We start from the raw sequence: 23,892 nt of genomic DNA, 5'->3' as shown, positions 1-23,892 counted from the left end.
ATAGATTTCGAAAAACTAAAACCAGATTTTATATAAAGCAAAACTGCAACAACAAAAATGCTTTCATTTTAACGTAAGGGTTGTTTTATAATTTCATGCTTACCACGCAAGTCGGAAATTGGAGTCTTTAATTTTTTTGTACTTCGGTGGAGTGATTTAGTCAATAGCCTATTGCAATTGCTAATGACATCAAGGAGTTGAAAAAGTCAGTATTAAATTGGTACATATTTAACTGATCTTATTTTAAAACTGTAAATTTTATTGTCATACTTTGTTAGAAAATTTTCGGGGAACAGCCAATGAAGTATCTTTATGTTTATATGTTATGTTTTTGTGGAAAACATATTCTGCGGTTTTGCAGATCGTAAAAATTGCATAAATTTTAAACCCGCCTAAAAGTTTTTCAGGTCGAGGCTAGTGGGTAAATAATGTTTACGCGGGCTCAAACAGTGAATTCCCGCGAGATTTGCACGCGATTCTAGTGAAATTGACAAGACTCGTAGTTTGCAAAATCAATTTCTGTTAAGTTCTCTAGTATCGAACTCATTAGTTTACTTTCAAGCCGTAATTAATCTCTCGGTCTTTTATTATCCGTTCAATTAGCGCTGCAATACACAGGGGAAATTATGGAGTTCATATCGCCATTGTTGAAATGCTTGGCAAAGAATAAAATTCAAGAGAATAAAAATTAACAGGTAAGTCTCTAAGACAATGGGAATATTGTTCGTATATCCTTTTCATACTTCATTTGCACAAGGCTAAAGAACGTTTAGTAAGGTTAAACAAAGGTTACAATTGAGCCTTATGTTAAATCGTTTCACTGGTGGCTCAGCGTACGCGTTTGAGCTGAGTTATTCCAGCGTGGCTTGTCGTTGCAATCCTAAAACAGCTTTCTCCGCAAAGCTTAGGATCGCATCTGTCATCGATATTTTGCTGATGTTTGTGAAAAACCACAAAGTTCGTCATTGTGCTCTCGTCTGAACTCCTTGTCTACCTTATTTAGGATCGAGTTGTAAAATAGTGTGATGGAATTGCCTCGAGGCTATGTGCAACGCGATAGCATGCTTGAAAGCATTTCTCGTTTAGCTACAGGAAAACAGGAGCTTTGTACGAGTAATGCGTCATTGGAAGACACAGCTGCTAAAAACACGTTATACTCTTCTTGCAATCAACAGTTCAACCAACCACACAAAGTCCTGTACACAGGAAAACCAGAAAGCGGATCTTTGGATCAGGTTTCAAAGGTCAAGTCCCAGGTTACCTGTCACAGTAACGTAAAACCAAGCCTTCCATCTGCATGTACTGGGAGCCAGCAAATGTCAAGTTTTGAACGTGCTTGCTATGAGGACTTCCAGACATATATCCCCGAAATTACATCTGAAACACAATTTACAGTTCCTGGCAAACTTTGTGAAGAGAATCCAGATTGTGGCAGTGTTTCATCCACCTGTTCAGTCGTCAATCAGGACTGTGTATTGACACATTATCCATCAAGCAGCTACAATATTCCACCCAGTGCAAGGCATTACTATGAAGTGGTAGAACCTTTTCCTTTCAAAGATTCCAAGGACAGTGCATCCAGCACTCTTGGAAATTGCCAGTACAATGATGCTGGACACAATTTGTGCATGTCCCAAGAAAGGCATCCAGATTTGCATTTTTCCAATAATGCATATTCTAGGTCACTAAAAAACACACCGCAACCTCCACTGAATAAGGTTGCAAATCATTATGGACAACAACTGTGTCCAACTGTGAGTATCCGAGTAGATATTTCTTGTCCTGTGTCTCCTTGTGGTTGCAACAAAATCTCTTGTCAAGATGCCTGTTCAAAATCCTCCATACAGCACAGGTATGGAAATATTCCCAGATATTCAAGTCCAGGGAATCAGCAGAGTAACAGTGTTGTGAGGCCCAGCTTGTCCAACTTCCACCAAGGTCTTCCTGGAGGTTTCAATGCCAAGGCAAACCCTTTTGGCGGCAGATACAATCAAGCCTCATCTTACACCAACAGTTACAATGCAGATTATTCAAAGAGCCAGTTTAAATTGGGTGACTATGGGGACACAGATATCAAGCCATACCCTCCAAGATATGAGGATGTTGTAAACAACAATGGCTTCCCGTTAAGAGGAAGCTTAAACAATTATGCATTTTACACTAATGTAGCTGCTCAGAATGGAAAATGCATAGCAAGTGATCAGAGATTTTGTCAATCTGTTGGTTCTAGTACTGGTGATAAGAAATTTCCAATTACCAATGCAAGGACAGAAACGGTCAATCCAAGTGCAATTAAATATCAGGATAAAATGCAGTGGGAAAAGAACATATCCGCGAACTTTTCTACAAATGAAAATTCCTTCGTTAGTGCAAAAAATGGCATTTCTCCTTTGGATGGAAATCAAACTGTTACCAAAGGTTTACACTTCCACAACAGTGTGACAAATCCATACCAAGAAATTGTAGAATTGAGGCCTGTTGATCCAGGGAAGATTTTTGGACAGTATAAATATCAAACCAGTGGAAAGATGCTAGTAGGTGAGAAGTGCACTCGTCCAGAACAACGGAACAAGACATATTTACAAAGTTCACCTGTGTGCGGAGATAGATCACCTGTGCTAGCTGAAAATCCCACAGGCATGAGTAATATCAGTGGATTAAGTAAATCATTGTTGATGGAGCCATCATCTCCAATAGCTAATCTTTCCAATTTAGTGGCAAAGATTCACCCAGACCATGGAAACATTATGACGGGGCGAAAGAATGTAAAAGTGGAAGGTAAATCAAAAGTGAATTTTGTTGGACAAAGTGAGAGGTCTCGCCTGTTTTCCTTTTATACTATAAATAAAGGAAATGTGTTCATACAGGGTAAAATTGTACTGAGCCAAGGGGTCAGAGGCGGGTGACATGTTTGTGACACATGCATGATGAAAGAATAAAGGAGGAAGCATGAAATTTTTTTGGGCTTCTGTCTTTTTTACTTCATTTTTTATGCAAGGAAAAATTAGAAAATTTTGGGGTTTTGGCATTCTGTGCCATTTGACTTCTTATGGGTTTATTTTTAGCTTAATGGGACTTTTTTCCATCTCAAAATTTGGCCTCATAAGTAATATACCTGACTACATACCCTTCCCTGAGTACCCCTCCCTGGTGTACTTGGGGAGGACATTTTTTTCTAGCCAAATGATGAGAAAGACTCCCTTGAAAAACAAAAATGTCAAAATTATTAGTTTTCAAATGAGGTAGCTTTAACTAAGCAAGTATGCTTTTGTTTATCTCTGTCTGTAGGTCAAGGAAATGATTTGCACATCAAGAGAAGATCTCACTGTGTGTGCCCCAATTGTCTGAGTGGTCTCAACAGTGGAACTGGAAATGTACAACAAAGATCACACAGCTGTCACTATCCTGGTTGTGGCAAGGTACATTACACCATCAAATTACTACAAACACCCATGTATAAACCACACCTATTTTCACACCAACCTGTGCCATTTGCAATGTCTTACATGGTTGGTCGAGAGGGCAAAAGAACAAACGACAGAACAATGTTCCCAACCCTAAAAAAAAATGCAGCTGCAGGTTATCAGGGTCCAGTGAAAATAGAGCTTTTGAAGGGTGCAGGTCTACTGTACAAAATTTGGTTTCAAAATCAATTAAAAGCATAATTTGTGGTTTCTCATGGGTTCCTTGCCACCTTTATAATTACATTTATAATTTCATTTATAGTGGCAAACAAAAAAAACCAACTTAAACTTGAAACTTGAAGGTACCATCTGTAACTCAGATATTCGTCAAAATGACGTAATTAATATTGCTCTGGAAATTTGCAATAACTGCAGTGCCAGTGTTTGGAAAAAGAATCCCTGCTCTCAAATAAGCCCCACATCAAAAGTCAATATTTTTGTTAAAATTAGTGCTGTGGCCTCTTGTTGAGTGAATGCAATTTTTATTATTAACAAGGAAAACTTAAAATTACACTTTATTCTGTACGAGGAGATAATGTTGCTCACATGTAAAATAGTTTAATTTTACTGTGGTATCTTTTTATTTGTCACAGGTTTATGGAAAAACCTCTCATTTAAAGGCCCATTTACGTTGGCACAAGGGAGAAAGGCCATTTGTGTGTAACTGGGTAAGTCTGTTAACTCTGTAAGCTTCAAATAAAGGGAAATGGCTTTTTTCCCCAAAATCTAATCTATACCATACAAATTTCTTGTTTATGCATTATGGTTGGATATTTTCTTGTTATGAGTATAAAAGAGAAACCATGTAGACCATTAGACTGCTGCTTAGCTTTGACCTAGCTTAGCAAGTGGCGCCCCAGAGCTTAGTGTCCATCTTTAGGGGTATCCACTTTATACTTTAGGAGGTATCCATAAACAGTTAACAGACAGCAATTTTTATTAATCAATGTCTTGTCTCCACAGAATACTGGGCTACGTCAATGTGGAAAGAGCTTTACTCGGTCGGATGAACTCCAGCGTCACTTAAGAATACACACAAAGGAAAAGGCCTACTTGTGTAATGTCTGCAGCAAGGCATTTGGTCGCAGCGATCATCTGAGCAAGCACCTTAAAACTCACGACAACGAGAGAAAGAAGGTCAATCAGCTGAAGGACAGTGAGGATGATTGCCATGACAATGGTACAAAACCACTTGACATGAATGTCGATGATGATGATGATGACGATGATGTGTTTGAAGATGAAATTGAAAATTAATGTGGAATTTTTAAGTTTGTTTGTTTGTGAAATGCATCCACAAGTTAACTGGGAGATGGTTACACCTGTACAATGCAATATTGATTTACTAGAATGTTACAGTCAATTTCAAAGACTGTAGGTACTAGGGTTAATTTAACTTGTTTGAATGAGTGTAAGAGAAAGTGGAACTTCCCTTGGGCTGATAGCTACAAAATGGAAATTTGAGTCACTGGGAGCAAGAAAAATATTTGGCCCTGGCAAGATTTCAACCACTGGACTCTAGATTAGATTGATATAGTACTAAGGAATACTAGAATTTCCACCACTTTACACAAGTGCTGTTTGTTGCGCTTCCATTTATAGAATGAGCAAAGCAAACAGAAATAATATGGAGGCAGGGGTGGGGATGTCAAATGAATATAAAAGTCGCAAGCATAACATCTGTTAGACAGTTACGGCTGAATATGTGTGATGTGATCCTAGAAGTTACAGGTGATCACAAAAATATATGGAGCAGGGACAAGAATGTGCATTTTTGATATTGGGGTGTACAGGGTCAAGGACAACACAGTACTTGCCAACTGTGTTGGAAAGAAGGATGGGGACATGGGATGTGGGGGAACACGAGATTGGAGATGTGGGATGTGACACTGCATGAATTTTAAATTAGTTTGTATTTCCAATGTTCAGATTATCTTTAGTGTCCCCGAGTTTGGTGACCCCACACCTCCAATTTCACATTCCAACTTCCCTGGTGTCGCGTCTCCATGCCCAAGTCTTCATCCATTTTGTGGACATGGCCAAACTGTCAGTCCCAGTCCATATCAGTGTAACAATATTTGACGTGTGCTGATATGGAGAGAAAATTCTGAACAACTGAAAAAGAAGGGTTTGAATTTTGATTGTTATTTTTGAAAGAATATTTGTGCGAGACTGGGTTTGTTAAAAGCAGGCCTGTGGCCCTGCAACCCTCAGCCCTCAGCTCACACCACGGCCCTGTGGTCTACTTCTTGGCTTGTGGCTCATGGGTTAGCATTAGGATCACAAAACATGAGCCACAGCAGTGAGCCATAGGCCAAGAAGTGGACTGTAGGCCAATGGGGCTGCAGACTGTGGTCTGGGCCGAGTGCTTATGGGGCACGGGCTGAGAAGAGGGCCATGGACCTGCTGGAGATTCAAATGTAAGATAGCATTTTTTTAAACTTTGCAACTTAGTTAGAAACTTTTCTGTTGGCGCAAATGAATGAAATAGGTGAAATACAATGTGAAAAACCTAATTTTCAGAGTGTAAAAGTAGGTAAACATTTTCTTAACCTATATACGTGTATTATTTATGAGATTAATAATTTTATTGTTGAATATTTATGTTTTGTATTTAATGCTTTTCTAAACTATTTGTGAGGATATTACATTGACTGGCTATGGGCAAGTATTTATAAAACTTTTGATGAGACAAGTGAATTGTTCTTGACTTGTTTTACATGTTGTAATATTTTTGTACATAATTTTGTTTATCATTACTTGTGCTGTGAGGCCACAAGTTTAGAAATGGACAGTGTTCGAATTATTATTTTTTCATTGCAAATTTCCACACGTGTAACAAGTTCTGAGTATTTGTAAATAGTCTTTGTATTAGGTACATGGTGCAAGTAAAGGCTAACTCTGGGCTCTTGTTCTCAATAATGTTGCATCTTATAACAATTATTGTGTTATTGTGTAGTTTCAGAAATAACCATACCTCCCCCCCCCCCCCCCCACAGAAATGATTGTTTTCTAAGACCTTCCCCCTTACCACTCTGAAAATTTGTGTGAAAGATCCAAATGCATTTGGTGACCATTTCTTTTGTTCCAAAACCTGTACATTTGATCAAGTGGAGATACAATTTGTAATGAGAAATTAAATCCTGGGCTCAGTTGTTCAACTGCCTGATTAATCCTGGGTTAACATGAACTTTCATTAGAGTATATTTACTTAACCATAAGGATTCGTCTAAAAGATTTTTGTCCCTAACTTTTACCTTAGACTTTTCTTTACCATTAGCTTAAAATAAAACCTTTAAAATATTTTTTAATGAGTGAGACGAAAACCTTGTTTAACTTTATCGTGGATATTTAGTGTTAATTGGCTTTCAAGCAACCCGGCCCTGGTCACTATATTTGGGTTAAATCTTTGGCAGTTAATTTCAAATTTTGTTCAAAATCAATGATTTGCAATAAGCCTCCACTGCCCCTTCTTGAGATCTTACCTTACCTTCATGCTTCATTTTTTATGTGTTCTGTTATCATAGCTTATTAGGTCATTTGAGAGCGATTCCACCAACTCTTAACAAGCTGTAGTTTCACTGTTGTACCAAAACCAAAACTTGTTTGAATTACTTTATTTTTTTAGATTGATTTGTTAGTTGATGAGAGCTCGGTTTTTTACTGGTTTATTTTCACTATGTCAATAAATTGTTTACTACATGGTTATGTATGTATGTAAACATATCTCTTTTTTTGCTACTTTTTATCATGTAAATTGACCTGAAACCCCATTGGGAGTGTCCAATAAGGTATTTATTTATTTACTCTGACATGGCATATTTAGCAAGAAAATTGTGAACTACACAGGCAAGGTACCTGTATGGCATTTTATTGTGGTGGTGGTTTGAGCCCCCACCTGCCTGGAAGTGCCAATTTTGCTTCACATTTTCCTTTAAAAAAAAGATAAAATAATAATAATAATAATAATAATAATAATAATAATAATAATAATAATAATAATAATAATAATAATTAAAATATCTTTATCAAAATATTCCACTCAAATTGCTATTTACACGTTAAAAGTATATAAAAAAAAAAAAAATAAAATAATAATAAATTATTGGCTTTTAAGATACCACGCTCCCTCCCTGGAAGTGCCGATTTTGCTTTACATTTTCCTTAAAAAAAAAAGAGAAAATTAAAAAAAATAAATAATAAATTATTGGCCTTTAAGATACCACGCTCCCTCTGATTTCAGTGACCTTCCATATATAAAGATGGCTTGGAAAGGGGAGTAATTTTTCTGGAGCTGTGTATTGTCATTGTCGCACGATTATCAAAAAGGTTACATCTTGCACCACATTGAGCCTTGGCTAATTATCAATATTAATATAAATAATAATTATTTAGTAATAAATATTTATGAGAAAATGACACCTTGATTTATTATTGCCTGGCATCATATTTTAATGTTTCAAGTCTCAAAATACAAGTAATATTTATTGCTATTTTACATGCAGAAAGGTTTCACAATGTTCACGATTGGCAGATAAAAGTTGCCAAAAGAGAAGAGTACACAATAATTCAAAAAATTATATCAATAAATAAGGATAACAGGAGTGAATGCTGTCTCATGTTTAATCGTGCCAAATACAAAAATTATCAGATTTGACTGTTTTTCTGTCAATAATTTTATAATAAGTTACGGGACGGCATTAATTCAGTTATTACTTAATTATGAGGAAGCAGGTTTTCTCAAGTACAGTTGACTCCCGATAACTTGAACCTTCAAGCGAAATTGATAAAGGTTTGAATAATCGGAACTTCGAGTTATCGAGGGTAAAATTATTTAGAAAATGACCTGAAAGGAAAGGAAAATTGGTTTGAGTTAGCGAGAGTTCAAGTTATCGGGAGTCGACTGTAGATCTTCCTAGCTGGGAGCAATCTATATTTATAACAAATATTTTATTAAGAAAATATTTACTACCTTAAAAATTGTGGCAAATAATTGGAAACAAACCAACCAACAACTTGCAAAATTAAATGCCCGAGACGTCTATTGAAAACTAATACTGGGTAGTATTTAGTTGAGATGGGTCATTAATTTATCAAATGTTTTATTTGGAATTATTGAAAAGGTAATAACATTACTGTAACAGACTGCAAAGTATAAAATTTCATGTGCCACACTGTGCAATATTAATAAAGAAAACTTGTCTGCAGGCTTTCATCTCCCTTTCTTTTCACAAAAAAAGAAAGCAAAAAACCTGATGACAGGTCAAGTTTTGATAATATTTCAAACTCAGTGAGCCTTTCAATAAGCGACAGTGATCAGCCTTCAATTTCTCCTTCTATTAAATCAGTTTGCTCTTGTATACAGCTCATGAGAATTAAGAAAATGGTCACTGGAGATAAGTTCAAACAACTTCTCTCAACTAGTCAATAGCACATGCAAGTGGACCTGCAAGCAGAGTTTGGGTGTTGACATTTTAAACTAAATGGGTTCACTCAAGTTCTAAGTTAACCAAACAGTCTTGTTTGCCCTTAGTTTCTAGATTCCTACAGCAATACAAACTGTTTTATATATTTGGTATCAATAGGAACTCAGACACTGCTCAGCCTCTGAATATACAGTAGACCTGTACCCTTCAAAAGCTCTATTTTCACTGGACCCTTGTAACCTGCTGCTGCATTATTTTTTAGTTGGGAACATTGTTCTGTTGTTCGTTCTTTTGTCCTCTCAATCAACCCTGTAAGACGTTGCAAATGCTTCAGGTTACCCCTGGATATTTAACAATATCATTCCACGAGTGCATGTTGGATATGAGATAATAGATAGCCAACAAGGCACTGGCTATAATCATTTCATATCCAACAAGCATGAGTGGAATAATTGTTTTATTGAAAACAATCAAGAAATATCACTTGATCTTGCTGATTTTGCTTTGTAAGAACAACCAGGAGAAAATTTAATGGTCGCTATTTCTCGGGCATGGTATAATGGCTTATGTACCATGGCCGCTAAGCCAATCAAATCCCTCGAATTGCATCATACAATGATCCAGTTTTTAAAAAAGGGTTATATATTACAGTAAAACCTAGATAATGCAGATATTGAGTTCAAATATGGACATTCCTGTGATCCAAAGTGAACCAAGACATCTCATTTATTACATAGAAATTAAGTCTGCCCTTTTGGACGTTGACTGGACATCTGAGCCTTGGCTGACAGACAACGTATTTAGACTGAAGTCTACAAAGCTACACAACACTCCTGACCTAAAATGGACCCTTAATGAAAGTCACCGGTGTTCTCAATTTATATTTTTCAAGGCTGGTTTACAGGTTATGATTTCTCAGATGACGGTACTGGAGCACGAATTGTATGTGCATTTTGACACTCAATTTACAGCCAAACTGTGAAATAACATTGGTCTGTTTCAGAAAATCTGTTGCACTGACAGCAACAGATTTTTTTCAAGTCGAGCCAAAAACTGCTACATCAATCAAAACTCAAACTCAAAATCTATTGTGTAAATACATGCACAATTTGTGCACTTATTATATCAGGCAGACCTTCCTTCAATTAAAACTCATGACTTGGTAGTGCTAAAAAATGACCACCATTCATGATAATCTCACTGGTACCTTTTAGGCTAGGTTAATATCATGTACAACTTAATTGTGTTACCCCTTAGGAGTGAAAATAATAAATTTAAACCAAACCCACAAGGCAAGGTTCTGTAATTTTTTAACAGTTCATTTAAGAATAGAAGGGCTTGTTCAAAAGTTATGCCAAATGGAAACTATACTGAGGCATGAAATCCAAATAATTATGTTCCAAATTAGCTCTAGTCTGATAAACAGACTTATAAACTTTACATTAGAAACATAACTTTCCTTGCTTATTTATTTATTGAAGAATTAGCCTGCAACTTCTTTTTTTCCCCATGTCTGCTAATTAAATTAGTGGAAGCAACAATAAAGTCAGGCTAATTCTTGCCAAAAAATAAACACAGAGCTATGATTTGTCCATGATTATTACTCTGTAAACCAAACTACAACTTATTTGGAACAGTTTACAATTTACAGACAAATATCTTTTCATCCAAGTCCTTGAATTTTATTAACTTTAGAAGAGTACTCCGGTACATGTAACTTTTACAGAGCACCACCCCCCCCCCCCCCCTGGGGTTGTTGTGGGAGGGGGCTTGGGGGTGGCTTGTGGTCTTGCCACACATAAAAAGTACATTTTTTAAGCTTCCGTAAGCGGGCACTGGAACATTCAGTATACCATTTCTTTTAAGAGTAAACAAATTACATTAAAACAAAGCGTTAAATGATTATCAATACTAAATTATATATAATATTATTTCTTTGATTCACAAATAATTTAACTGACACTATTCTTGTGCTGATTATTTTCCTTTTTCTTCACGCATTTTCGGCAAATGCGCAGCATTTCACCAGATTGCTGCTGAAACAGAGGCTTGATGTGATTAGGTGCATTTCCTCGCATTAAACATCTATAGGATTTGACAACCTTCTCATTGCATCCTGGACACTTGATTGGCACCTGATTTCTTCTCGTCATACAATGACCTTTTTCTATGATCAAAACACAATGCATGAGTCACAACAATAACAATAATAATGATGATCATAATAATAATAATAATAATAATAATAATAATAATAATAATAATAATAATATTATTATTATTATTATAAAGGAAAAATACAGGGAGATGTAAAGAATCAACCATAAGAGGACACAGAAAAATGACCCTCGCTCGCCAACGAGTCCTCAGTAGCTCAGAGGTTAGAGCATCCGATCTAGAACACGGAGGGTCGTGGGTTCGAATCCCACCTGGAGAGTCCTCAGTAGCTCAGAGGTTAGATTATGTATATTTGTATTGTATGTATGGCAATGTAATGGATTGTATTGTCAATAAATAAATAAAAAAAAAAAGCTCAGAGGTTAGAGCATCTGATCTAGAACATGGAGGGTGGTGGGTTTGAATCCCATCTGGAGCTCAGATTTTTTCTGTGTCCTCTTATGGTTGATTCTTTACATCTCCCTGTATTTTTCCTTAACAATAATAATAATAATAATTATAATAATAATGGTTACAAATTATTATTAAAATTTAAAAATGGATTAATTAAGAAGTTAATTAATTGAAATAATAACAATTTATTGCCTCTTGCCAAAACTAAGCGAAATACAAATTAAGGTGCATGTTAATTAAAATAGGCTTGAGAAAAAGGACATGTCTTCAGCCTGGACTTAAGTCTGTTTACCGTAGCACAATGTTTTTTTCTTAATATCATTAGGCAGTGAATTCCAAAGTACAGAAGCAGCCACTGGGAAAGAGCGTTCATCATACCTTCCTCCTCAGGTGATTCCGCCGTGTCAGTGCCTTCCTCTTTTGCTTTAACAGAACAAACATTCTGAGCAGATGATGACGATTCACCAGATTTCCTGGACATTTTCTCCAACAAGGCAACAACAGCACGTCTCTTCCCAGCAGTCGCGCCAGCTGCAGTGTTATTCTCCCCCTTTTTCTTCACTTCGGTTTCAGAAAAGGATGCCAGTCTTTTGCGTGTCATAACTGTCGGAATTATCTGTTTATAATCCTCACGTTTTTTGTCGGGAGTTCCTGAACTCCTCCCTCTCCTTGGAGACGAAACTTCAACAGGTTTAACCTCTCTTGCTCTCACAGGAGATTTTGAAGCAGACCTTCTTTCCCTTGTGCTTACACTATCAGTGACATTTTTAGACTCAGTAACTGCATCCTCTTTGTCTTCCTTTTCCCCTTTGGACACCTCTGTGTCTTCAGATTCTGTTTTATCATCTTCTGATTCCTTCAGTGATACCATTTCACTGTCATCTGCTTTGATGTCTGTAACTGTTTCTTCAGGACTAGCTTCACTTGTGGTTTTCCCTTTCAACATTTCCTCACTATCTGCCTTTTTTGTTTCACTATCATGGTCTTTTGATGTTGTTAATTCCATTCCATCAGTCACATTTTCACACTTCAATGAAACATTTTCAATGTCACTACTCTTAGTAACAGACTGGTTTGCAACTTCCTCATTTAAATTAATGGAAGCTGATTTGTTCTCTTTCACAGCACCCTCAACAGTCGCTGCCGAATCTTCTGATTTGGATTTAACCCTATTAATACCAATCATAGACTTCACTGACTGGGTACCAGAGTCCACCTTGTCTGAGTTCAGCTTGACCAATGCAGCAGTCTCCTTTTCAGCTGTGCTGTTCTTACATTTGTCTGCCCCACCCGTATTATTGTCATTTTTCTGCACTTTGCTCAATACCTTGACAACTGTGTTCACACCCTTCAGAGTATTTGCTTTTCCAACATCAGGCTTTGTTCCCTCTTTAGGAAGAACAGTGTATTTCAATGTACCTTGCACAGGTTTTGTGTTTGTTACTTTGATCACCATTCCTTTTGACAGTGGTAATTTCTTCATTTGTTCAGCCACCGAAAACTGCTTTTTAGTTGGAGGCACCCTGGAAATGTCTTCTCTACTGCTGCTCTTACGCTTCTTGCCATCCTTTGTTGGCGACTTGACAACGCTCTTCTCAACACCTTTCTTTTCACTTGCCTTTATCACACTTCCTTTTACAGTTGACTTGCTATTTTTGATCAGCTTTGCACTTTTAATCTTTGCTAGTTTGCCCTTTATGTCTTTTGTTTTCCCCTTCCCTGTTCCTGCAGCCCCCTCTTCCTCTTTGGGTTTCTTGTAAGGCATGCACCTGCGGCAAACTTTGACAATCTTAACTCCAGGAGTAAAGAGATGCTTGATCTTCTCTGGAGCATTCTCTTTCTTGTAACAGCTGTAGGATTTCGTGACAAGATTGTCACACAGGAAGCACACAATGCCACATGTTCGCTCTGAAGTGCTCTGTCCATCTGTTGATTCTAAAATTGAGACAGAGGAAAAACGAAACGTCAGAACAGTCTACATTGTATATAGAACCCTTTCACTTGGCATAAGAGTGGTACAACAAGTGGCAGATCCACACCTTCAGGCAAAGGGGGGGCTCTTGCATGCATGACTTCATTCTCTTTGTGAGACCACAAATCTTGGTGCCCCAAACCTACGGGACTTGGTTTTGGGCCCCTCCCCTAGATAACAACCACAGTAAGTGGTACAAGACAAATGCCCCTATACTATCAGAAAAAAAGATGCAAAAAGCAAGACCATAAGTTAGTTGCCATGGAAAGCTGTTTCATCCTTATTAGGCCTTACAAGTGAGAGAAACTTGAGCCTATCCATTTGCTATACTGTGTAAACAAAGCTTAATGTGCCCCTAACAGCTGTCCATGGTTGTTAACTTACAGGCTTACTTTTACACCTTTTTTCATTTTTGGAAGGTAAGTAAAGTTGCACTAAGAGCCAAAGTGGTCCACACATCCAGAGCTTACCGTAACCCAGTTTCTTATTACTACTATCCCTGGATAGGATGCTAGTCCATCACAGGATACCCAGCATGAAGTGACCAGGAACATTACTACTAAAACTATAAATGGTAAGAGGGAGTAGTATTACTACTCCCAGTATTACTACTGGGAGTATTACTACTCCCCCTGGATAAGATGCTAGTCCATCACAGGATACCCAGAATGAAGTGACTGGGAGTATTACTACTCCTCTTGGAGAAGATGCTAGTCCATCACAGGGTTACCCGCTGGACTCTCAAAAGTTCCACAATCAAGATGGTAACCGGAAAGAGTCCATTCTTCTCCATCTCTACATGAAAACTTGAAAAAAGTCCCTGTCAGAATCTTTCTTTGCATCCGGAAAGTCCACCAGAAAATTTCTACCCCCCACTCCGCTCCCCCCCCCCCCCCCCCCACCAAAAAAAAAAAAAAAAAAAAATTGGCAATTGCTATTTTCAAACTCAGTAGGACTCGCTCTTCCCTGTTACTAACAGACCTAAGTGTCTCCCTGGTGGGAGGGGGAGTGGAGCTCAAACAGAAGAGCAGAAAGGCACAGAATCCCATGGAAACGCTTGCTATGCAGGCTAATTTTTCAATAGCAGTGGATATCTAGTTTGAAATATTACAAAGTAATTGTTTTAATACACACCTGTTTTCTTCTGTGGCTGTTGTTTTGTCAATGTGTTTGTTGGTTTGGCCACCTTGGAGACAGGTGACTTTATCTTACTGACAGTTTGATTCCTGGCAACTGGTGACACCTTGCCCTTGGGGGGTGGTAGAGCGTATGCATGGTCCAAGAACGTCAGCTTATTGTTTATATTATTAATCTCTGAACTCGTTGTGTTGTTCACAGCTGAAGGCAAGGAACTACTTTGATCCACAAGTTTCTTAAGATTTTCAGTGACGTCTATAGCAGGTCCATCTATGCTCTGTTCACCAACTTTAGCAGCTGTAACAGTCTCATGAACCTTCAAGGTACCAACTTCTCCATAGATTGTAAAACAATTTGACGTTGAGGTGAATTTTCCACTTTGCTGTTTCACCACAGTCACAATGCCAACATTCTTTAATTGGGCAGATGTTGGCAAAACTCTTTCTTGTTTAGCATTCCCTTTTTCTGCCGCTAAATGTTTGGGCATTGTATCCTGGTTCTTAGCTGTGTCGCCATTCAACAAGAACCTCTCATCATCAACCTCCATTTCATCTTCATCAGCCATTGTTTCGTCACACAGCAAGTCTTCATAAGGCCTCTTCAAATTTTTCCTCAGATCTCGTGCGACGTAATCAATACCTTTGGTTGCACGGTTGTATGTTACACCAAGGGGAGTGCGCACGTGGATCATCTGGCTCGTCTTGGATCGCAGCAGAACAAGGGCCAGGTTTTCTCGGCAGCGCTCTCGGGAGCTGAAGCATCGTTTGCACACCCTAATGCGGTCATTGTCTGGGGTGACAAAGCTCTTTAGGTGTGGAGGTGCACTGGTTCGGTTGACAAAACGGTATGATTTGTACACTCTCAGTCCACAAACCGCACACCTTTGAGGCTGCTTTGGAACACCAGGATCTGAAAAAAGACAAAACAAATACAACTTGTATTAAGTTTTAATCTTCTCACTTTAATTCTCAAAAAATACTCCCTCAGGCTGAGGACTTTGAAATTCTCATTAAAACTGTGTCAAGGGTATTCATCACTGATAACAATACTTCAAGGGGTTTTATTACAAGGTTGGACCCGGGTTACCGCACTATTTACTCTGAACATGGTACCTGCCTTTAGAGACATTTATAGGCTGTTTACACGGAAGGCAAAAAATTGTACAGGCCTGTTAAAAGGTGGTATGGTACCTATAATGTCTGGGGTCCAGGGGTATTTCTTTACAAAAGTTATGGGTACTGAATGCAAAAATTTGTTGAAGAAACCAAGAGATCAAGATTCTGTAACCAGGAGTAAATCACTGTAAACAGCTCCAAAAGTGTTCTAGGTAACTCTAAAAGCCTTCAGTAGCAACAACCTTTGGTGATAATTTCCTTTATTCTTATGATGTACTTGTTTAAAACAACTACAGTCAACTCTTGCGTTGCGGACATCCCGCTATTATGGACAAAATCTAGATCCCAGGTGAAAGCTGTACGGGTTTGACTGAAACTGACTCCTGCTATATTGTGCAGTTCCAGAAAATATCCATACTCCCCCCACGGAAGGTTTTTTGTGTTGCACCCTCCCTCCCCCCAGGAAATTCCAGTTTAGCTTCATATATTGCTTCTAAAATTTTGACTTTTAAGACCCCCCTCCCCCTAGGAATTTCCAATGACCTTCCTTGGGGTGGGTATGGATTTTTTCTGGAACTGCACATTACAGAATTACAGACACTTTTGTGGTACAAACATAATAATTTTATCGTTTTGTCTCTCGATAAAGCGGACACCATGAATTTTGCATGTAACATAAATATTGCAGTCTGATGTTCATCATTTGTCAAAACACACTTCAAAAGATTTCTGGAATGTTTATTTTCGTACCAATCTCTTTAGTGGCTGTACAACAGACTCTGTGTTAGCTTTTGCCTTTTCCTTCCAGACTCTTTAGGAGAGACCAAGCCCTCACCTCCATTCCCAATGACTGCTTAGCAGATTCGCTACTGTTGATAAGCTTGTCAAGTTTTACAAGATATTTGGGACGCCATGTAACTCATACATCACTGGAATCTCAAGCCCCAGGCCACCACCTCTGTTGATCCCAAACCCCGCTATTACGGACACTAAATGACTTTTCGAGGGTGTCCGCTATAACGAGAGTTGACTGTACTGATATTTTAAGGAGAGATGGGATGCTGATCAATGTTAAGGCTTAAAGGGTTAAAAGAGGGGAACCTATTGTATTTACCTTTCTTGATTTCCTCATTGCTATCATCTATGGTTGATCCCTTCTCATTAGCCATGTCTTCCTCACTGGCGCCACTTTCTTCACTAATGGAAGGCGATGCAGGACCTGATGATGGTGTGGGTGGCAGTAAATACGACCTGAAAGAGTTAATACCACAATCATTTCACAATCAATAAAACAAAATCAAAAGATAGCAACCAAATGCACACACATTGAATGTATCATAACTGGAAATCAAACTTGGCTAAATTTAACATGATTTGACACCTGTCTTGTGACCTCCTGGTAAAACTAACTTCCTATGCAGAGACTATTTTTTATCCCTCACAAATTTCTGCTTAAATCAGCAGCAATTGCATAGAGTAAACATCCACATTTAAGAACCTACTTGTTTCAAGGTCAGTCTGAATAAATCTTCATATATTCATTGTAAGGTTCTTATAAAACAGGTGTCTAAAAGGACGAATTTCAGCCTGAAGGTTGTTTAAATCCGCTTGTTCTTATATGCGGGTGTTTGCTGTATTGTTACCAATCATAATCCCACAATAAGGTAGGCAGTAAGGTTGTAAGCAAGTAAACCTACTTTGAAGGCTGGATTCTTTTTTACTTACCTTATAGAAACCCCAGGTCTGGGAGAGGGAAACAAAACATCTTCCTAGAAAACAAAATTGTGAAAGCAAAATAAGAAACAAAACAGAAAAGCTTCAAAAGCAATAAAGACTACCATAATAATTGTTTATTTAACAATGAACTGACTCCTTGTTGATTTTGAAGGCTCTTCTTGCAATGGTAACATGGGAAATTCTATTTCCTGTTAGTGACGAAGCCTAACTGCTTCGCAGTGTATTGAAGATGAAAAGCCTTTACGAAATCGCGCCCATTGAAACACGTCCCTCAATAAAAGTGGGGTACCATGATGCTTTGCGAGCATTACAAAGCGTGCCGCTAGTGGTGGTATCTTTGGTCTCGCAGCATGAATCCTCAAGAGTGTTAGTTTATTTGTTTGCACACGAAGGAGTTTACAAAAGGAAACGGTAGCAGCGCCCTTTGAAAGGAACCTATAAAAGTTCTAACATCGAATGTGGTTGATTTGGGATCACAGTATATTGCCGTAAAAAACGCTTCGTTGATTGAAAATTACATTTGCTTGATTCTGCCGTGCTGCTCGATTATGCAAATTACTTTCATTTCACTGGAGACAGTGATTATCTGTTTTCCTCCTTTTTTATCGCAATGATAGCATACATAATGCCCATTCTTATTGGGAACTGTCGTTTGTCATCGAATAACCTACAAAACATCGCTTCCTTGATAGTGCAGGGCAATTTTTTATTTATTTTAGTTTAGTCACGAAACTTCCACTGATAAACTTCACCTTTCGTTCTTTTGTGTTGCGTTATTTTTCTATTGTGTTTCAATGAATAGATGCGTTCTGCGAATTGTCACTTTAACAATACCATACACAAAAGACTGTTGTGATTGACGTCCAAAATGAAGCTCATTTGCATTTACGAGCGACGTGTTTCAATGGGCGCGATTTCGTAATGTCTTTGAAATTGTGCCAGACAAAATTAATGTCTATGCTGAGGGTGGTGAAATTATCACCAGTGATCAGTGGCAATTTTCAGATTTTGCTGTATGAAGGGGTACACTAGGTGATTGTTGAAAATTTTCACAAAACCATGAGCAAATTTAATTACTGAATTATTAAATCAATGTCTTAAGTCACTCTTCCTGGTCATCAAAACTATTCGTAAAAATGGCTATAGCAGTAGTAGGCATACAAGGAGATTTTCACCAGTTCCAACAATGGGTGTACAAAATAAGTTTTGCCTAGTGAGTCATAAGCAGAAATGAGGAACGTGTTTTGTTCTTTGCCATGGTCAGTTGATGTATGGGGCAGAGAATTACTGGTAAGCTTTTAACTTGGTGTAAAGCAGTCCCACACCAAAGCCCTCAGGCTCTTTGCCCACAGTTGGTTGCCCAGAGAGACTCAGCCCTGGATACTCATTTTTTTTCACCACAGAAATCCTGCAGTAAATAAGTGCAAGTGAAACACAGAGCCATTAACAAGGAAGGCAATCCAAAACATTTTAAGTCTCTCCAGGAGACTGACTGCTGGACAAAGAGCCTGAGGACAATAAACATACATAAGGCAATCAATCAACTTTGTTTAACTAGGGTGACACTAAACAGTCTGTAATGACCTACAGACCTGTAGCCCTTAGATTCCAGATTGGAATTTGGAAATGTTGGTTTTAGAGGAGAGGGGAAAACTGGAGTATTCGGAGAAAAAACTCTCACAGCAAGGACAAGAACCAACAAAAAACTCAATCCACATATGATGGCAAGTCTGGGAATTGAACCCAGCCCACATTGGTGAAAGGCAAGAGCCCTCACCACTGCATCATCCCTGCTCCCCTATGGGTACTGTTTCTGTGACTGTTTGACGATTGCGTGACTTTTTAAATAACTTTATAAGAGACCTGATTTCCGTTTGATCATACCAAATGCTGTCTAAATATGTAACTAATTAGTCTGCAATTTCAATAGGTCGGACATCGGATTAGATTTTAGTATTGCTGCTATTCGGAGCGTTTTCGGTTTACAAGTTTTGGTTTTGGACGTGATCTGTTTTTGTTAACATAGAATCCTGTCATGAAGTAAGTTTGTTTGATCTTTTCATTTGTTATTCTAAGCTTCGTAGTTTCATATATTCGGTTTAAAGCAAGGATCATTGCCAGCGTATGTTACGCAACTGCGTGTATTTTTACTTTCCTTTATAGTAACTAGTTTCGTCTTTAATCATCGTATGTATTTGCTAATTCAATTCCAGATCGAATATTAATCATTAAAGATTCTTATACGAATATGGATTCCGTGTTTTCTCGCTAACCTCTGGGATTTTCGACCCGATGGACCAGGTACCAGATTGGTTATTAAGAGTAACGACATAACCAACAATGAAAATTCTTTGCTCTAAGAAGGGGCACCACCGCTAAACAACATTTGTTTCTACAATGTAAAACAATGGAATACAATACAAAAAAAAAAAAACAAAAACAAAAACAAACACAAATACAACACAATAGCTTATTAATTCCTACAAAAAAGTGGATTTTTAGAATGGAATTTGGATTTTTTAAGGGACATCAGAGACCAGGGGCAGTTTTTACGCCAATTCTAACAAAATCAGAAACGCCTTGAGGTGAAGTAAACTCTGCTTTGCAAAGTACAAGCTCAGAAGGTAGGGAGGGGAAGGGAGGGGGTGAGTCACTGGACGGAATGTAATATATGATGACCAAATCTACTTTGTAATTTTTCACACGATGTGCAGTGAATGCCAACAGCCTTTCAAATGCATTCAAAGTAATATTGAAAAATAAGTCTAACAGTATAAAAATCGCTATTTTGAATAATTTGAAACCGATATGGCGAGAAATGTAGCTGGACATTTTTCCTTAAACGCTTTCATTAAGACTTTTAATTTTATTTTTCTCTTGGTATAGTTGGCAATAAAGCTAATACTTCAGCCTTCAGGCTTAACGGTTCAAAGATCGTAAGACATTGCATCACGACTTTACAGATTAAAGAAAAAAGAAAACAGACATAATTTCAAGTAGTTGCGTTTCAACGACCGCCCCCAAATAAACAGTCTTCTCTTGGCCTCCTGGGACGAAACTTTAAACTAAACTTGTCGCAACAAAATTCGCACCACCTCCCCCAAAACGTGTTGCGCAGACAAAGAATAATCTGAAGATGTTTAAATACGAGAATAGTCGCCTTAACTTCGAATTTGATTCTTTTTTCAGCACGAAGACTCCGTTCTATCTAAACAACGAATCGTGAAACCGTGCGATAATTAACGCAAAATTTTATGCGTTGTACTGAGTGCGTCCTCGATTTCGCCATGTACTGTGCTGGAACAATCGAAACTTTCGACAAAAAACCCCAAACTGGATCGTAGAAAAGAAATACGATCCATAAATTGCTTCCTACGCACAATAACGACAAAGCGCACAGCACTGAGGCGGAAATTCGCGACGCTCTCTCAACATATTTTAAAGTACAAGAGGCGCACGCAACCAAATTAACAGTACTTTTTCGCATTTATTTGCTTTGCGCCAATGCAAAAACCAGTTGGATTTGAAAAAGAAAATTCTCCGCCAGGGATAAATTATTATCTTCAACTCACCACTTATTCTTTTTCTTAGCACAGGCCGCGCGCGCTCGTTTCATTTTCTCGTGGCGGCTAAGCGCCATGTTCCTGAAAGAAATGGATTCTAGAATTTTACAGCTGATGTGCGTCGCAAGAGTTTTCGCTCAGGAATCCGCTTAGAAAGGCTGCGCACATTGAAAATAATGGATTTATTAATTAGGAAGCTCTAGACAGCTATCCACTTGCCCATTTTTGCTCGCACAGTAGTACAAAGACGATACGCATCTTTCAGAAGAACGGTAACAGCCGGCTTGACCAAACTTGTGCGGGCCTTAACAAGCTCTCGAAAGCACTTAGGACGGTGCGCAACAAGAAATCGTACGCTAAAAATGAAAGCACAAGCAATAAAGGCCTATTCTAGGCGACAACTATTATAATGTGGGATAAAATGGGTTGAAAATGCGGCCGAACTGTAAAATTTTAGTCGCAATCCAGGCCCAAGGCCAACGCGAAATGGACACGGTCGCAATCATTCTAAACATTTCGCAAAAGAAAATCTTACTTTTTTCGACGCAAAACGTTGCGTAAAAGTCTAACAGTTAAAAGCGAATCGATTTTGCCGTAATCTTTACGTGCGCAAATGATTTACAGCGAATATAGCAACAAGAAAGCGAAAAGCGCGTCGCGAACCGGCCAACTTTTCAAAGCTGCGAAATTCCGCTCGTTCTGTAGTTCGGTTTGCGCGGTGCGCCACACTCAAAAACTACCAAACCATACCTCTTTTTTCCGTGCGATGGCAGCATTTTTCTCTTCAGTCTTTTCGACGAGCCTGTCTACGATGTTCAGAAGGTTCGTTCTGGAAAACGCGAAAAAACACACAAATAATGTAAGCGTTAGAAAGCGACGTCACAAAACCGAAACACGGAAACTCTGGTGCGGAAACTCCGCAAAAGACGAACCGTTTCTTCTTCGCAGAATCGAGCGCCATTACACCGCTGTAATTCACTGCCTTCGTGCTCTCAAGCTTCTTCGTTTAGCGGACTACAGACGCGGAAGGGTGTTGGTGACAAGGGAACTGAGAAAGAATATCCAAACGCAAAACGAAATGAGATTTGCATAAAATTTACAAGTTAGCGCGCCCAGTGTTATCCCAAAGTTCAGAGCGATCGCCGTGAAATTATGGGATGTATGGTTCAAAGGAGAGCTATTTATAACTTTTACCAAATGAGGTAATCTGTCCTAAATTACATAGACACGCAGAAAAAATAGGCGAACTTACGTATTCCTAAACTGAAAATCATTCAGCGTTGTATTGTACAAACCAACAGGTTTTTCTCTTAGCTGGCGTTCACACTTTGTGTCCCAGCTCTGTGCTCGCACCAAAAATTAAGTTAGGTTCTCGGCACAAGATTCCGTGAGTTTAGTATCCAGGCAATTTATCCATAGGCTTCTGCTCTTTTTATTTATTTATCATTATTATTCTTTTCATTTTACCTACAAATGGTCTGATGATCAAAGGTGAACAGAATGCAGTTTCGCGCTAATGCTTGGGCACCGTGCGTAGGCATCAAGTGTATAACGCCGCCATAGAGCAAAGCGAGGAGAACAGACTGAGACCAAATTGTTTCAGCGTGGGCTTCTGAATTAATGACTGGCGAAACTGCGAAGAATCCCTCCTCATTTTTCCCTGTTGATTTACATAATTTCTATATTTGTGCTCCTGAATAAAATCTGTGAAAAAAAAAAAAAAAAAAGGACGAACGTGCGCAATCCGCAAAAGATCAAAACACTCGAATGCACGCGAAATTGCGCAAAATTCGACACACGGAAAAACACTTTTACCGGCTGTTGTGTGTTCTTCTCGTTCGATCTCTCCATCAACCGCTGGTAATTTGCGCTGGTTTCTAGCAAACGCGTACCTCGACGTACTTTAAGAAATGTTTAAATCTGGCCAGCTTTGACTAACTCTCGCTTCAGTTCGACTCTAAGTTCGGCCTGGAAATGCAGCTATCCTTCCGACTCGGAGGAAACTACACAGAATCGATAGCAACTCTCACAAGTTCCCATCGGTTGATTCCAGGCCAAAACAATTTGCATTTAATCGGTTTGCAATCCTTATCCACATAGCAGACGCAAATACTTTATCTACGAAAATGTTTGGATTTATAATTTCCGGACGAAATTCAGTTCGAGAAAGAAAACCTTTCGGGCGCTATTTTGGCACATCAAGTTTCGGGCATTGTTCAGGTACTGAACATTAGGGAGTTTAAGAAACGAGGACGGCAACGGTAACGAGAACGCCACAAAACAATGGGCTTAATGAGCAAAAACAATCTCTTTGCACGTGCGTTTTACATTTTGGTACATTTCTTTACCGTCCTCTGCAAAACAACAACGTGAAATGACCAAATTTTAGGTCTTATTATTTGCATTGATCTCAACAAAAGAAAAAGAGAAACAGAATAACCAAGAACCTTGTGAAAGAAAGGTGTTTTTCTCTCATTTTCAATTTCTCGAGAACGGGAGCGTATGACGCAAAATCTTCTTTATTTTTCCTTACTTTGACGTCGTTCATACTAATTTAGTTCCTGGAGAGTTCGCCAGCATTTTCCAAGTTAAACAAATTTAAATGATTGCGAAAGAGTTACAAAGACGAGAAGTTATATTTTTAAATGACGTTCTCGTTACCGTTGCCGTCCTCGTTTCTTAAACTCCCTATTATTCGATACAACGTGTTAATAACGTCCAATTTATTGAACAGAGTTATGTTGAGAACGTTCAGTTTGGAAGCAAGAACAAAAAAACAAAACAAAGCAAAGTGAAGAGTGCGTGGTTTATCAGTTATGTCACGAGCATAGGACATGGAAAAATTGAAGTGTTTTAAATTTATTACGCGTGCAAATGGTGTCACACTGTAAAGTTTGCATGTTGTAA

At 38.4% G+C, this 23,892-nt stretch overlaps 2 protein-coding genes, 1 long non-coding RNA gene and 1 other non-coding gene across 4 annotated transcripts; 3 read left to right on the top strand and 1 right to left on the bottom strand.

The window, feature by feature from the left end:
* The first annotated feature begins 449 nt into the window (after window positions 1-449).
* Window positions 450-6,386, top strand: LOC146485951 (uncharacterized). The gene is made up of 5 exons (XM_085102608.1): window positions 450-695; window positions 1,176-2,778; window positions 3,289-3,419; window positions 4,058-4,132; window positions 4,428-6,386. Exons 2-5 carry the CDS (start codon window positions 1,317-1,319, stop codon window positions 4,719-4,721), a joined length of 1,962 nt encoding a protein of 653 aa, XP_084958734.1. The 5' UTR covers window positions 450-695; window positions 1,176-1,316; the 3' UTR covers window positions 4,722-6,386.
* Window positions 6,387-10,688: 4,302 nt separating this feature from the next.
* Window positions 10,689-22,110, bottom strand: LOC146485948 (uncharacterized). The gene is made up of 7 exons (XM_085102600.1): window positions 21,918-22,110; window positions 21,736-21,814; window positions 17,411-17,454; window positions 16,800-16,936; window positions 14,568-15,479; window positions 11,840-13,396; window positions 10,689-11,057 (listed from the first exon to the last, which is right to left on the bottom strand). Exons 1-7 carry the CDS (start codon window positions 21,944-21,946, stop codon window positions 10,843-10,845), a joined length of 2,973 nt encoding a protein of 990 aa, XP_084958726.1. The 5' UTR covers window positions 21,947-22,110; the 3' UTR covers window positions 10,689-10,842.
* On the top strand, window positions 11,254-11,327 carry Trnas-aga (transfer RNA serine (anticodon AGA)). Its single transcript has one exon. It is a non-coding gene; the product is annotated as a tRNA-Ser (tRNA).
* Window positions 19,235-19,669, top strand: LOC146485949 (uncharacterized). Its single transcript, XR_014860822.1, has 2 exons — window positions 19,235-19,462; window positions 19,636-19,669. It is a non-coding gene; the product is annotated as an uncharacterized LOC146485949 (long non-coding RNA).
* Window positions 22,111-23,892: the final 1,782 nt, after the last annotated feature.

Source organism: Pavona decussata, unplaced genomic scaffold, assembly GCF_977016875.1.
Source record: "Pavona decussata unplaced genomic scaffold, jaPavDecu1.1 SCAFFOLD_23, whole genome shotgun sequence".
Taxonomy (NCBI): Eukaryota; Metazoa; Cnidaria; class Anthozoa; order Scleractinia; family Agariciidae; genus Pavona; species Pavona decussata.
The sequence above is the reverse complement of the archived record's forward strand: the minus strand, read 5'-3'. Positions and strand labels throughout refer to the sequence as shown.